The sequence below is a fragment of the Crotalus tigris genome, unplaced genomic scaffold (genome assembly GCF_016545835.1).
Source record: "Crotalus tigris isolate CLP2741 ecotype Arizona unplaced genomic scaffold, ASM1654583v1 scf7180000017952.28453644438:3035480, whole genome shotgun sequence".
NCBI lineage: Eukaryota > Metazoa > Chordata > Lepidosauria > Squamata > Viperidae > Crotalus > Crotalus tigris.
The window spans coordinates 1,271,125-1,287,800 of NW_024096741.1; the positions used below are offsets into that span (position 1 = coordinate 1,271,125).

At 35.5% G+C, this 16,676-nt stretch overlaps 1 protein-coding gene across 2 annotated transcripts in view; it reads right to left on the reverse strand.

Moving 5' to 3' along the window:
• CPNE3 (copine 3) overlaps positions 1-16,676 on the reverse strand; it is a 33,434-nt gene that overhangs the window by 14,241 nt on the left and 2,517 nt on the right. Inside the window, exons 1-11 of one of the 2 annotated variants that reach the window (XM_039345450.1) lie at positions 16,437-16,657; positions 13,946-14,077; positions 12,555-12,734; positions 11,123-11,197; positions 10,425-10,496; positions 9,101-9,184; positions 8,674-8,763; positions 6,110-6,208; positions 3,479-3,565; positions 2,535-2,594; positions 1,802-1,935 (exon numbers count right to left, since the gene is read on the reverse strand). In XM_039345450.1, the coding sequence (XP_039201384.1) occupies positions 1,802-1,935; positions 2,535-2,594; positions 3,479-3,565; positions 6,110-6,208; positions 8,674-8,763; positions 9,101-9,184; positions 10,425-10,496; positions 11,123-11,197; positions 12,555-12,734; positions 13,946-14,077 (1,013 nt within the window). In that variant the 5' untranslated portion in view covers positions 16,437-16,657. Of the gene's footprint in view, positions 1-1,801; positions 1,936-2,534; positions 2,595-3,478; positions 3,566-6,109; positions 6,209-8,673; positions 8,764-9,100; positions 9,185-10,424; positions 10,497-11,122; positions 11,198-12,554; positions 12,735-13,945; positions 14,078-16,436; positions 16,658-16,676 lie in introns of those variants that run through there. The other variant, XM_039345451.1, reaches the window with a different exon arrangement.

Here is a 16,676-nt window from a genome sequence, read left to right on the forward strand (position 1 = left end):
GACCTCAGGAGGTGTAAGTGAATGGAGAGAGTAGGATGAGAAAAGCCTTTCTGATTTACTCTTTTATGTTAGCTTATCTTGGGAAACAAGTGTATTGTTTTTCTCAGTTGAATGCCACTCCATTCATTTCATTTATCCAAAAGAGTATAGTCAAAGTGGAGCCGAAAATTAATTATACTTCTAATCCAACCAATAACTGAAGTTAGATCATTATAATAAAGCAAAACGATTCAATATGATCTCCAAAGTGACATCTACCAGTGCTTCCTCCAATTGCTCAATGCTAACAAAGTGGTTTACCCAACTCTGGAAGGACAGAAAGCTTGCATCTGTGACTCTTATCTCCTCCCAAATATCTGCTAAATTATTCTGCATGGATGGCAAAGCTAGGATTCTAATTTCCTCATACCACTGAGTTATTGCATATTGCTTGCAGTCTCAATTCCAGCACAGGGTGGAGAATAAATAACTTAGTGGCACCAACATGTACATATTGAACTGAATACTGCTAAGTTAGTCATCTAACCAATGTTTCTCAACTTCAGCAACATGAAGGTGAATGGACTGGGGAATTCTGGGAGTTGGAGTTCAGACATTTTAAAGTTGCTGAACTTGAGAAACACTGATCTAAAACATTCAGATTTCACAACAGTTCTGTGATTTATATTCAAAGAAATGAAAAATCTATGGAATCCTGATGCCATCATTTATCTGCAGGTAATTTATTTCTGATAAAACTGTAACTATTTCCAAGTGATGCAGTGATTAGAATGCAGTACTGCAGGCTGTCTGCCCACTGCCAGAAGTTCAATTCTGACTGGTTCAAAATTGACTCAACTTTCCATCCTTCCGAGGTCGTTAAAATGAGGAGCCAGATTGCTCGGAGCAATATGCTGACTCTGTAAACTGCTTAGAGTGCTAAAGCACTATGAAGCGGTACATAAATCTAAGTGCTATTGTTATTTCTTCAATATCCCTGCCCCAACATGCCTCAAAATGTGACACTGTATAGAAGATACAAACTTTTCAAAGGTTAAATACAATTAGGCAAATCTGAAATCTCTCATTTCTTTGGGAGAAAAGGAAGTTGACTTGAAGTTTTGGTTCTGATTTCCAAATAGCCAAACTATGAGATTTTTTTTTTAAACCTTTTGTTTGATCAGGGCCAAGAGCCATGCATACAGCATGGAGTTGCACATATGGTTCTGCAAGTAAACAGGAAGTATATTTCTACAACAGGAATTTGGCAGAGGAGTGCAATGAAGCGCAGGAAAAATGTGGAAGATGGTGAAAAAAAAAATAGAAAAGCCAGCTATGTAGAAAGACAGAAAGATGGGATAGCTGGCTAATACTTCACAGAAAAAAGATTCAATAATATCTAGATGGCTTGATGAGTACTTTGGTGCAAGAATACAAGGAAACAATGAAAGTTTTAGAGGGAAGTCTGCTAAAGATTGGACAATACCATCCTGGAACAAATTACAGAACTTTTACAAAAGGGACATTAAAAATGCAAGAGTTCAATTACTCCAGCAATTGTTGGAAAACCCACCTCCCTCCCCCCCTTTATACTTTCTTTCACTAAGCTACATCAGTTAGAATGTTTAGTTTTAGCTTAGCCATATTATTTAATGCAATTGTATATCGAAAACCAACTCTTATAGATATAACCAAGGATGGGAAATTTTAAAAATATGTAAACAATAAGTTAAAATATTTAAAATAAGCTTTGACTTATTGAAGAATTCAAGTATACTCATCATGTTCAACAGTTTAAGAACAATTCAATAAAAACACATACGTATCATAATCCTGAATGACCATTCCTACAGACCAAATGGCTGACAAGTATTCATTCACTCCATTGGGGCTGATGTAATGTAAGGAGTCTGAAGAACGAGGATCTCCATTAGATCCAGTAAAATCAATGCCAACCTGTAATAATAATAATAGTAATAACAACAACGATCAGGTACAAACATTAGTTTGTTCCATATCACTTGTTGTAATACCAATCAACAGGACAAGCTAAGTCTGTATGGGAAAATGTGAAAGGTTTCCCACCCCACCCCACGCCATCCCCATGGAATTAACAGATTTTTCATGATTTTGTTTGCACAAACTATATGAAGATTAACAATAAGGGAAACATTCCCAAATCCAATAAAATAAAATGCTTCCTTGTGAACCCAATTTCCAGTCAAAGTTAATTCAAAAGAGGATGCACTTTCTTGAGCGTCTTTAAAGGCAATTAAGATAAATATATAGACTTAGGAAGTTACAGAAACTCAATCTCAAAGCAATGTTGCAATGTTTAAATGAAAGCAATATTTAAAAGCACAGAATAGCATTGAACACAAGCCTCTTGTCCTTCAGCAGGAAAGTAGAACATCATGTCTCCTGTATCCTCTTCCGTAATGCCAGCACTTTAGTACTAATGGAATAGTTCTGGCATGGAAGCATGTATCCAGTCCTTCTCAAATGAATAGAACTTATTGTCAATACTTAAGACAGGGAAATTATAGTTTACTTACAGTAAAATTCAACTGGCATCCCCCCATGACGTAGTCAAGGAAAGTACACTCTGTGATGACCTGTTGTGATACATAAACCAAGTCATCCATTTTTTTTTAATAACCTAGTTTTTTTCCCAACAGGATAAAGGCAGGATTTTCAACATCTAAATTGGAGATGGGGATGGACTGTGAGATGGTAACAGCAGTGTCCTAATTGGAGAGATGTAAGGACTGACTAAATACAAAATCCAAGTATCAGTGAGATATTTGATGCTCAATGCTGTACAGTACTGTTGCAGTAGGAGCCACTAAGGTACTGCAGAGTCTCAGTTTCTAAGGCCAAAGGATGCTTCAGAGCATGTGAGGATGCAAACATAACATCTGCTGGCAACAGTTTTAAACAGCTATATTTTTATTTGGGACAGCACAACCATACTCTATGATACCTCAAAAAAAGATATTTAGTCTAAGGGGCTGCAGACAGGAGCTCCAGAACATCTTTTATCCCTTTGAAACAGAACAGCATTTTACAGTTATTTCACAGCTTTCAGTAGCTTCAACTACCCTTTTTCTTTTTCAGAAAAAGAAAGCTGTGCAGTGGCTGAAGCAATGCTGTATTTGCAATCTTTCCTCTCTGCTAAACAAGGAAGAGTCAGTTCAATGGACCAGATTAATGCCAAAGGCTAAGTTCTGCACCAGTGAAACAACTTTTTCAGTCTAACTGATGTCAGAGTAGTTGTGTGGAAAAAATAAGAGAAATAACACGTTGAGATCTTTTAAAAAAGTAGGATAAAAATCTGATATGTGAATAAAATACTGCAAATTGTTAACCTCATAAAATTGCAGAAGCTGCATCAAAATGTTCCAATACAACCATTAAATCAAATACTTTTATTATATTTCCCTTATTACACCTGGATATGTCCACGTAAACATGAACACAATATTTTGAAAGCACTGACCTCACAGTGTTTAAAGCTCACAATCCCTGAGTTTTTGTAGCTTTTCTTTTTCTGCCTCTTTTTTTCATTGATGCATTCAAATTCAATCTACAGAAAAGCAAGAATAAAAATGGCACATATTTAGACTGTGATCCCAAGTCTGCTTAATCAGAAATGTGCTCTCACATATATGATTTTTGGCAACATTTGTTCAAGTCCTCTTCAGATTTGGGTCTAATAAAATCTACTTCTGAACTTGATATCATACGTCATGGATAGCATATTTGTCAATGGCTTATGGAAGATTGCATGGAAAGACTGCCTGCTTGAACTTGAGGAAGAAGAAAATCTGTGCAACATTTTGTATTTATTTATTTTTAGACTGTTATTAAAATATTATTATTATTAATATTTCAGCATCTTGCCCATACCACAAGACTTTTAGAAGTAATAATAAACATTTTGGAACCAGCAGTCTAGGGCTAAATGTTGTAATTTCTCATAAACCTATGAGAAAAAGGAAGAGAAAGCAAACAGATACTATCATGCTTCACAGCAGCTTTAATAATAATAATAGAGTTGGAAGGGACCTTGGAGATCTTCTAATCCAATCCCCCACTCAGGCAGGAAACCCTATACCATTTCAGACAAATGGCTGTCCAGTCTCTTCTTAAAAACTTCCAGTGTTGGAGCATTCACCGCTTCTGGAGGCAGGTTGTTCCACTGATTAATTGTTCTAACTGTCAGGAAATTTCTCCTTAGCTCTAGGTTGCTTCTCTCTTTGATTAGTTTCTATCCATTGCTTCTTGTCCTGCCCTCAGGTGCTTTGGAAAACAGCTTGACTCCCTCTTCTTTGTGGCAATCCCCAAGACATTGGAATACTGCTATCATGTCACCCCCTAGTCCTTCTCTTCATTAAACTAGACATATCCAATTCCAGCAACCGTTCTTTATATGTTTTAGCCTCCAGTCCTCTGACCATCTTTATTGCTCTTCTCTGTACTCTTTCTAGAGTACAAACATCTTTTTTACATTGTGGATGCAGTATTCCAAGTGGTATTAAAACTAATAATAATAATAATAATAATAATAATAATAATAATAATAATAATAATAATAATAATAATAATGACCAAATGAAGAACAGAATGGAGGCATGGGAAGACAAAGCACTACATGGCCATTACATTAAAAAAATAGCTGGGAAAGCAGATAATAACAAGACCTGGCAATGGCTAAGAGCAGGAAAATTGAAGAAAGAGACCGAGGGACTAATTCTGACTGCACAAGACCAAGCCTTAAGGACAATGCATATAAAGTCAAAATTGAGAAGACAGCAACAGACAGTAAGTGCCGCCTATGCAAAGAAGCTGAAGAAACAGTGGACAACTTGGTAAGCTGTTGCAAGAAGATTGCACAAACTGATTACAAGCAGCGGCATGACAAAGTAGCAACAAGGGTGCATTGGAAGATCTGCAAAAAATATCATTTGCCTGTAAGCAAAAACTGGTGGAATCATAAAATAGAGAAAGTCATAGAAAATGATGAAATTAAACTGCTCTGGGACTTCAGAATTCAAACAGACAAGCACCTGCAACATAACACCCCAGACTAAACAATTGTCGATAAGAAAGACAAAAAAGTCTGGATAGTGGACGTGGCAGTGCCTGGAGACAGCAGAATAGACGAGAAAGAACTGGAGAAGATAACAAAATACAAAGACCTACAAATAGAAATAGAAAGACTGGCAAAAGCAAGCAAGGGTAGTACCAATAATAATAGGCTCCTTGGGTGCAATCCCAAAACAACTGGAGCACCACTAGAACACCATTGGCATTGACAAATTTGCTATTAGTCATTTGGAAAAGGCGGCCTTACTAGGAACTGCTTCCATCTTGCGACGATATCTGTAATACCATCAAACATCCACATCTGCCTATCCCAGGTCCTGGGTAAGGACTCGATAGACAAAATGCCAAATCCAGTCTGAACATCTGGCTGACTGTGCGATGATCCATAATAATAAGTTGGAAGGGACCTTGGAGGTCATCGACTCCAACCCCCTGCTCAGGCAGGAAACCCTACACCATTTCGGACAGATGGCTGTCCAGTCTCTTCTTAAAAACTTCCAGTGTTGGAGCATTCACCGCTTCTGGAGGCAGGTTATTCCATTGGTTAATTGTTCTAACTGTCAGGAAGTTTCTCCTTAGTTCTAGGTTGCTTCTCTCCTTGATTAGTTTCCATCCGTTGCATCTTGTCCTGCCCTCAGGCGCTTTGGAGAATAGGACTCCCTCTTCTTTGTGGCAGCCCCTGAGATATTGGAACACTGCTATCATGTCCCCCCTCATCCTTCTCTTCGTTAAACTAGACATACCCAATTCCAGCAACCGTTCCTCATAAGTTTTAGCCTCCAGTCCTCTAATCATCTTTGTTGTTCTTCTCTGTACTCTTTCTAGAGTCTCAGCATCTTTTTTACATTGTGGTGACCAAAACTAAATGCAGTATTCCAAGTATTCCAATCTCTCCTTTCCCAACCAACTCCTGCAAACACTCTCAGACAGCCCCGCTATATTAGCAAAGCCTCAAGGACCAGCAATGTTTGCTTCCACATTCATTTCAATTAACATGATAAAGACATATAAATGGACTAACTGGTGAATGTCGAGAGGCTTCCTTCAGTTTAGACATTGTAGCTTGAAACGTCCCTATGAGATCATGCGATCCATCATTATCGTAATCATAGCACTCAACCTAAAATGAAGCATACAGCAATTAGCCTAGAATATTATAGATGCTATCATAATAAAATTTAAGAGTATCAAACTACATTGCTGCTCAAACATATTTATAATTCAATAACTATGATAGTGCCAACTTTGTTTTTAAAAATACTGAATGCAACAGTAGTAGTAATGCACTACTACTTGAAATGCCATAACATGTTTTAAAAATTAAGTTTTAAGGAAATTCAATTGCTTGCATTTATCATTTTTGATGAGTTCACTGACACCTCTAGTCTAATATATAAACACTGCAAACCAATACATAGCCAAAAGTATATTTTTTTAATGTTCTCAAGATACATGCACAGACATTCCCTTTAATGCAAACATGCAGAGACTCCTATTACCAAAGATGATTTGTGGAAACAGGTTTTGATATAATGAAAGCACATAGAATAAAGCTGAAGTCAGGAGTGGAAGACAGTACAAATACCCATGTTTCAATATGTATTTTATGGTCATTTCCTCAGTTTAACAATTAACATAGTAATAACATAGCAAATCATTAAGAGATATTCACCCAAAGTAATGTTTAATAATTAATTTAATATTTAATATAATATATTGAGAGTTACATTTCCCACCCATATTAGAAAAAAAGAATTCATGCTTGCTGCTTCAACACACAAAGAGACACACTTTGGAGATAACTAATGAGGTATTCAAATGAGATGCTTGTGCATTATGGTTGAATATAGAAACAAACCATTTGAACACATAAAATGACAACACTGTCAGGAAGAAATAGAAAAGTTATTTTACTTACTACAATGAAATAGGCAGCTATATAAGACACTGTGTGCATAAAGTATGAAAGCATTGTTCAGTTATTATAAGATCATACTTTCCTGTCGTTCATTAGAACAAATTTTTAATTCCTGAAACTATCAAAGACTTTCCATTTTCTCAGATGTACTTAATAAGGAAGTTTAGACTGCAAGCCTGATCACACATCAGATCAAACATTCACTACAGTTGATTTTACTCTAACAAAAGTAAGACTCACATTAAATGGCTTATTGAAGAATATTAATTATGCAAGAATGAAAATGGAAAGAGTAATTTTCCTAAAAAGTTAAAATACCAATTGCAATCATGGCAGATAAAAATATGACTTTTACTATTTTTTCATTATTTTTCCTTTCCAATGGAAATCCTTAAGTCAAAATAGGGAGAGAGTGGAAAATCAAGATACGGATAAACAAAAAAGTATTAAAACTAACAAGGCAAGATGGAAACCAAATTAAATTAGTAAGCTGAAAAACTCCTCCTTGAATTCAAGGAAATAAAGATGTGAGTGAACGGATGAGATGGTGTTCTTCTGTTGTGGAATCTGCTGCCAGGATTACTATGTGATTCAGCATTTGCTATTGAATGCTTCACTTCCTCTTTTCTGTTTCGTTTTGTTTTTAAGTTGAAAGCTCTACAATACTGCTAATAGTGTAAATAAGGCTGTGGAGGATAGGGAGATAGAGAGAACTTCGGGAAGCAAACTATGTGCATGTCACATTAAACAGCCCTGGAGATACAGTCGCATGAAATACATTCTTGCAAACACTTTTAGAGAATGCAAGGTGTCTTTGATTGTGGCTATCAGGGTAGTGTTTAAATTCCAAAACATTATTAAAGGGGGAAAAAGGTTTAAATTAATTCTCCCATTAAAGAAAAAACTAAGGCCTTATAACAGACCTATAAGCATAGAAGCAAGAACAGGTTTGATGTTAAGATATGCAAGACTAGTTTTAAAGATAGTTTGTAAAACCAGCCAGCTACTACTGGTTTATTGCATTTTAGAAAAACAAATGGGTGACGAACATGGTCTTACATAAACTCAATTACAAATGTATCATTAAAGAAGAACTATACTAGCATGTCAAACACACGGCCCACGGGCCAGATGTGGCCTGCACAGGCCACACCTACTCTGGCCCTGCACAGGCAAAAAACTTCCCAATACGTCACGATATGGCTCTCAATGCGATCAGGCTTGACACCCCTGAGCTAGACTATCTTTCCCCACCTTGTATGTTGCTTTTTCATCAGCTGAAGACTGGCCAATAGGCCTGATGGTGGATGCTGGTAGAAGTTGTAGTCTAACATAGTTTAATACAAGAGATGCCACCAGACTAAGGAAATTCTTGAATAGGTAGCTTCTGTGTCAACTAAGGTCTATCTATGATATTTTGGTAATTGATTAGAATGTTTGCTTGTTTTGACACCAAATCATTCACTATTCACCAATGTATTTTGCTACCGTATTTATGAATCTCTTTAATTTTCAGAATAGCATTAGCAAATCCTATTTAATGTACAAATTCATTCATATCTCATAAAGCTACAGAACAGAAATTTATGTTAAGGTTCTAAATTAAAACATCTTTGTTCAAAATACTTTCAAATTATAATGATATTTCTACTTTCCTTCAATATTACCTTGATTGCTTTGTCCATGTCACCATAACACAAAGAGTTGAGGGAGATTTTGAATGGCCTCCAGACAGGATTCAAATTATTTTTAACAACCTATAAAAGTATGTATTTTAGATATATTAGCATGATTTCTGAATAAATCATTTTGGATAATACCTGCTATTCAATTATTCCAACAATTAGCACAAATTTATCCAAGAATATAATAAATGTATTGCTATATAAGAGAGTTGGCTGTTATTCCAATACTGACATTGTTCTATTAAGAAAAAAATCTAATGAAAAAATAACCTTCTTAAAACTTACAGCTGATTTTTTTAAAGCGCTATCCATTCAGAATTTAGTTGCAAAGTTTCTGAAATCAGAGCTAAAGATGCTGAAATAATCTGTGATATTAAATAACCAAACCAACTCAAAAAAGGACACTTACTTCCGTTCTATGGACCATCACCCATTTTCCTTCAGATGTTTGCTTGTGAAATTCCAAATAAGGATCGGATTTTCCAAAGAAATCCTGGAATTAGAAATAAGCTACCTGAATTATATTTCAAATAAAACTTTGTATTCTTTTGTGGTAATAGCCCTGTTGTCCAAAGCAATTCTGCTTGTTTCCTCTCACTGATAGCTTTGCAAAGGGCTAAGTATAATTTCTTGGATAATAGACTTTTTTCCTTGAAAAAACTCAGGGAATGCATAACAATAAAACATTGTTTTCCAAAAAAGGAACAATGGCAGCAAACTAGAAAGGCAACAACAAAAAAATCAGGTTAAACAAGGAATGAAAAATCAGTATAAATACAAAGATGTTTGTTTAAAGTTCACTGTAAATATAACCATTCCTTTCTGAAACAAGAGTTGTTGCAATTTTTACAATTTCAATGAACTCATCTCCCAGTTCATTCCCCCAAAACGAATATTTAAAAATTAATAACATTCCATCCTTAGAACAATGCAAATGCAATGGTCCTACCATAATTAGGTATAATTTGGGCTGTAGAGCTTCTTTCTCCAAAATGCCCCCTTTTGAATCCCACTTATTTGTAAACTACAATTTAGTAAATTAATTTACATTCATTTATTTCTTTTATTTACTTAAAACATTTATACAGCCACCCATTTTTTAATCAACTAGGTAACTCTAAATTAAAACAGCCTATAAAACCATATTAAAATTATAAAATTAAACATGATAAAATATTAAAAATAACCTGGTGTCAAGTCAGACTTCCAATGTGCAGAATGCAATAATATCCCAGTGATGGGAGAAAAAGCTAGATCTTCAAAGCTTTAGGGAAGGCTTGGAATCATGAGAAAAGGTTGGGAGGCAGAGGGTTCCATAGGGCAGGGGCTGCCATGGGAAAGGCACACTTCCTAGCTGCCATCAGATGGCAATATTTAGGAGGAGCACCTAGGTGTGTGGCCCCCCCCACCTAACCTGGTAGAATGGGAAAATGTAATTCTAAACAAAGAAATTATGACAATCCAAAACCAGGATCTTATGCCAACAGTTTGAACCAGGTTTACAATTTTGAGTAAAATTTGCCATAGCATGACAGTCTGAATACAGTGACTTCTAAAACAGCCATTTATACAAGAACATGTCGAGAGAAATATTGCTCTGGAGGACCTATATCTAGAAAAAGGAATGCAGCATATTTAGCTAACAATCACCTTTTTGATGGCAGATATCTAACCCTGGAAACAAACTTTAGGAATTAAGGTGGGCAAGTGTATCAATTTTCCAGTTATCTCACCTTATTGTCCAGTTTCCTTGCTTCAACTTCAAGTAGGACTACACGGTTGTCTTTTATTTCTTCTGCACTAATCTGAGTAAATACAGACTAATATTACTGTTAAGGCACACCATTCTAATAAATTATGGCTATGTCTTATTTTATAAATCAAACAACAGAAAACAAATGGAAGATTCTACGAGACATTTCTATCAATTTCAGAAGCAATAATAATATATCATGCAGTTGCAAGTAGTTTTTTATATTTTTGCCCTGGCTTTACTCAATGAGATTCTGCCTTGTTTTTATCAGAATAAAAGACATATATGCCATCCTATTTGGAACTATTTTAAAAATGTTTTTAATTTTCAAAAGAATTTAGAAAACAAGATTACTATTTAAAAATATAAAGCTAAATCTTGTATGCAGCATCAGGCAAAATAGTATTTGGATTAAAAATATAGCTACCTATTTTTCAGACCAGAAAAATGAAGAAGAAAATGTTGAACAAATCAGGAAAACATAAACAATAAATAGTTTTTAAGTTCATGGAAAAACACTTTACAAATCTTCAAATGCTTATTTGCAGAAAAGTAAATCACACTATGCTGGAATGACAGATCATTCATTTCTCTTGCTTATACTGATATATTGGAAGCAGGTGGAAAAGAGAAAAGTAAAAAATAATCAATCAGAAAACTTCTGCTTTGTTTTCATACCGTAATTACACCTTTTCCTGCAGGTTTGCCATTTCTTAACAATAAAGGTCTAGTAAGCGTCTTGCTAGAAACAATCTGTAAAATACAGAAATATTCAGAAAAAGAAAGCAATTTATTACAATTACCACCTCGTGTAACTGAAGGTTGTTCCAGATGCAATAAATGTTTTATGTCAAAAACTATAATCAAATCCATAATATCCACCACTGCTCCCTTTGCTCACTGCTCCTTTTTATACTTCAATTCTTACATTGAATTTAAATTAAAACTTAATTAGTTTCCCAGTTAAGATGGAATAGAAAATACTGCAGTAAGGAAGATATGAGAGAAACTACAATATATCCGGGGATAAAAAAAGAAAATTATATCTGCCTTATAGATCTTCTTGTTTTAATAAATGTTGATATAAAAAGCCATGATTATTATGGCTCAAATACAAAGTAGTCAGATGTCTCAATGACATCTTCACCCATACTTATTTTTTTAACTGCAGAGTCACAGAATATAACAGCAGGAAGGATCCTTGAAGATCAAATAATCCAGGCATGTCAAACACAGGGCCACGGGCCAGATGCGGCCCGCGCAGGCCACACCCACTCCAGCCCCACAAGGGCAAAACAAATTCATATATGTCATGATACGGCCTGAGATGTGATCGGGTTTGACACCCCCGATCTAGTCCAAATCTCAGTGCAAAACCCACTATTTTATCAACTGAATATGTTATGCTGAGAGAACGAGTTTGGTTTAAGTGCTTAAGACACCAACTAGAAACCTGGAGACTGTGAGTACTACCGGTAGTCTTGACTGAGGCATAAAGCCAGTTCAGTAACTTTGGGCTTGTCACTCTTCCTCAGCCCTAGGAAGGAGACATGTAAAGTCATTTTTGAAATCTTGTCAAGAAAAGTGCAGGGACATCTTCAGGCAGTTGCCAGGAGTCAAGACTGACTTGAAGGCCTGAACATATGCACTCACACACATTAAATTAGAAAGACTTTTAAGTAGCCTACTAGTTTCATGCTTTTAATTTCTGTTTTGATTTTAAAAATGGTTTAAAATCTTCAAATTGCTTTTAAAGAATATAGTATTTTTAAATGAAAAGAAGGTAGACAATAAGTATCAATTTCCTCCATTTTCACTGTATATGTGCAAGGAATAACACATTAATTAATTTTAGCATAAATGGGATTTCAAGTCTTGCCATTTGCTGGATCAAATTGAATGGTAAATGAACAAATTACAATTTCTAGAATGAAACCAACAGAAAGCACAAATTAACTGAAATTATACAAAAATCTGTTAATCAGGCAAGCTGGTTATAACAGAATGTCCCTTCTCAAAATAAAGATATCTTGTCAATGGGTTTTGGTCTTTTCCCACCCTGCCAATATTATTATATTTTCAGTAATGTCCAGAACCCGTTTGCACATACCTGTCCCAGTGTGCATTCAAATTCTCCTAAGAAGTCATCATCGTTCAGCTGAACAGTTGTATTGTCAATGTCAAAAATCCCAAATTTGAGTTTCTGAACTAGTTCAAAATAGTAATCAATCTGGAATTTCCTGGAAAATTTAGGGTTCAAACTGTTTTTGATCCTTTCTGTGCGATCAACCTGCAATACAGTACAGTACAATTTTTTTTATTTCTCAAATTTCTGTTTGAGCATTCTGGAAAATGCACTCATCTCAAGAAAATTAAAGAAAATAGGGGTAAATATGCAATCCCATGCCCATTTATATTAGTATGGAGGAAGGAATAATAAATATGTTTGCCTCCTTGAATTATTCATAAAGCAATAAAGCAGGCATAAAATAATAAATAAAATGATATGCCATAAATCTCAGTAAGTATAAATGGATTTACACAGGATTATGCTGAAAATTTTGTAAAGTATAAACAGTACATTTTAGGCATGAAGAAATCTTTTAAAAAAAATCTTTACAATGAAAGAATGCTGACAGATTTTCCTTCGCAAATTGCTAAATGTAGTTTATCAAAAAAAACCTTATTAATCGAATAAATGAAAGTAAATATAGTAACACACTAATATATAATACAAATATAATTTTAGATTGCATCAATAATTAAATTCCAGTTGTTTATTTTGACACTTACTTTCAAATAAATATGAAAAATATTATGATACCACTGGTTTTTTATATTTTTCAGAAGCATTTGAAATATTATGTAAAGTCTTTTAATATAAAATGCAATTTTAGCAAAACCAGAAAATATGTACTTTTAAATTGACATTATTTTATTCTTTGCACAAGACACACAAAGCTATCAAGGAACACCTATTCAATTACAAGTAGTCCTCGATTTATAACCATTCATTCAGCAGCGGTTTCAAGGTATGGCAGTTATTTTGGCCCATTGCCAAAATGTTGTGTTTTATGACCACATAGCATCCCTATTGTAGTCATAAGTCAAAGACGTTTTGTAATAGGAGTTCCTTCACACTTCCCCTTAACTTTGTCATGCACATTCCATTTCCCGAAAATTCACTCAATTTTCCGATAAAAAGATTTACAAGACACCTGGCATAAGAACTACTATTCTGTTTTTGTGTCAAGAATGGCAAAGTGGGATGCAATCCTATATGTGCAAAATGAATTTTCTAATAAAAGGAAAAAAGAAACAGAACTCTTCTTAGACTGCTTGAATGTGTAGAAACTGCCATTTGAAATGGTTAATGGTGCATTTTTGTTTAAAAACAACCTAGTCCTAATACTTTAATAAAGAGGACTTCCTGAACTTGCTATTTCCCAATAGTAAAGCAAACAGACTATATTAAATAGCCCAATGGCCATTATAACATACCTCATACCACTGCTGTCCACTTGTGTATTGAAGTAGCACACAAAGAGGGTCTGACTTGGAGCTAATATCTTTGTCTAGGAGATTGTTACAAGAAACAGTCAGCTCCACCTTTGTTACACACTGCGCTGCCATCTGCAACATAGAATGAGAAAATCAATTATCATATGTACCCTGCACATATCTGTTAGCTTATTTAGCAAGTTGTACCCACATATAATTTTTGAAGCTATATCCCTCCAGCTGTTACTGTACTTAATGTAACTTAATTTACCATTTAGACTTAATATATCATGCCATGTTATCTACTGCTTTCTTACATTGTCTAAATATTTACTCTTTCTTTCAATCAAGCATATTAAGACAGATATGGATAATACATGAATTTTATATACACAGCTTTACTTTAGATGTAACTTGAAAATCACACACCTCATGCAATCTAATCTAGTAAAGTTTGCTATCTACTGTCACAATCCTTAAGGATGTGATCAAACTCCATACATTCCCTAGTTCTAATATTTAGTCAATTGTTTATCCTGCTTTGAACTGTTTCCAATTATTTATCAAATCTACATCCTATCAAATTTTAAGTATCTCATAGTAATATAAATCCTCCATAACAATGTGTTAAACAAAATAAACACATCATGAATACAACCAGTAAACTTGACTGGAAACCTATAGACTTTTTTTGCATGAAACTAAAAATAAATAAATTATGACATATGGTTTTGATGATTTAAAAAAATAGATTATAGAAAAAAATGTAAACTTTGTAATCAAGAGCAGGTTTCATGTTATGGTTATTGTGCTGGCCTAAAAACCAGGAGACAGTGAGTTTTACTCCAGCCATAGGCATGAAAGCCATCTGGGTAAGTTTGGGCCAGTCACTCTCTCCCAGTCCAATTCACCTCACATGGTTGTTGTTGTAAAATAGGAGAAAGGGCTGTTATGTATGTTTCTTACTTTGAGTTATTTATAAAGCAATAAAGGCAGGGTGAACATCTATATAAAGTGGTTAATTTACATTTTTCACTTATAATGTCTATAAAGAAAATTGAAACCTGCTTCTATATTTTTCTTTCCTTCTTGCACTTTTGTCTTTTTCTATTAGTTCTTGCTAGTTTTTATTTTTAAAAACTTTAATACAATTATGCACACCCACACACATAATACAACCAGTTAACTAGCTAAAGAAATTCAGTTTCAGATGCTGCATAGTCATTTTTAAGGGCCTTCCAGAAGAGTTCAGTCTTCAAAATTTCCCAGAACACAATCATGGAGGGGAGCAACCTAGCTTCCAGAAGTCTGTTGCAAATTACAGGGAGCATGATGGAAAAACAACACCTTTCTTTGTATACCCTTCCTCTTATAAACCTGGGATACCATAATCACTCTTTCACAAGGAAGAAAATGTAGAAAATCTGTGGGCTGTTTTGTGGTTTTGTGACATTTAGTCCAGCTAAACGTAAAGACTAAGGAAAAAATACAGCACTGCACCAGCACTTTAGTGCAAAGATAACACTGGGTCCCATAATGTCATGTGATGGTCTAAACCAGAGGTTCTCAATCGGTGGTAAAGAGAGGACTCAGCAGCAGCATAGATGGGAACCATGAAACACTTTTTAAAACAGTAAATTACAAATATCTGTAAGCATAATATTCTTTTCAGAAAAAATGCAACCTTATACTTCTGAAGGAGCCAGTTTGGTGTAGTGATTAAGGCCTCAGGCTAGGAACCCAGAGCTTTAGTTCTGCCCTAGACAACAAGCCAGCAGGGTAACTTTTGACCAGCCACTCCCTCTCAGCCCTAGGAAGCAGGCAATGGCAAAGCACTTCCAAAATCCTGCTAAGAAAATTGAGAGTCTTGTCCAGGCAGTCACCAGGGCCTGAAGGCACGCATGCACCCACAAATTTCTAAACAAAAGAAAAGAGTAAATAGCCAAATAGGTTTTTGTTCCTAACAATGGACTCCAACTTCCTAAAAGAAATCAGTAGTATCTGAACAGTCCTAAATCTTCTCCTTCTCATCCTTTCTCTTGTCACAACCTGCACAGGTAAGGCATTAAATGGACCTAGCATACGATTGCCTTTGATTCCTCACACACCCAATATGTCCCAGCAGCCACACCTATTGGCAGCTTCTTCTTTTTCCAAAATTATCTACAATATAGATACTAATTGCCCAAAAGTTGTCTCCCGGCCTGTAATCTATCACCAACGTATTACTGATATTAAGAATCAATAACAATCAACCTATTTATATAAACTTTCTTTCTCTGCAGTTATTTTCTTACTCTCCCAAACCAACCTTTTCCGTCTTTTATCCCTCGGCCCCCTCCGAGCTCCACTTTCTTCTACGTCGACTAGTGTTGCCCAAATTGATGCCCTCAAGGTTCATCATCCCCCGGCCACCCCGACCCAAAAAAGGATGCAATTCGATCCATCTGGAAGGAAAGACTGTGGAAGGCATACTCGCCAATGTACCGACCTCGAGAGATCACACCAGCCTCCGTGAGCAGAGATCTTCTTCTTCGGCCTCGCCCAGTTCTGTTCCACGAAGCAATGCAATATAATACAATGCAATGCAAGCTACAGCGGTAAGGCCGCTCAGGTATTTTAGGGGCGGCGCTTCTGCTATTCCCCCTTCCTCGCTCCCAGTTGGGTAATCCAAGCAATTTTCCCAACGTGGAAAGCCAGCCAGTTGTTGGCACCAAAAGGCGCATGCGCT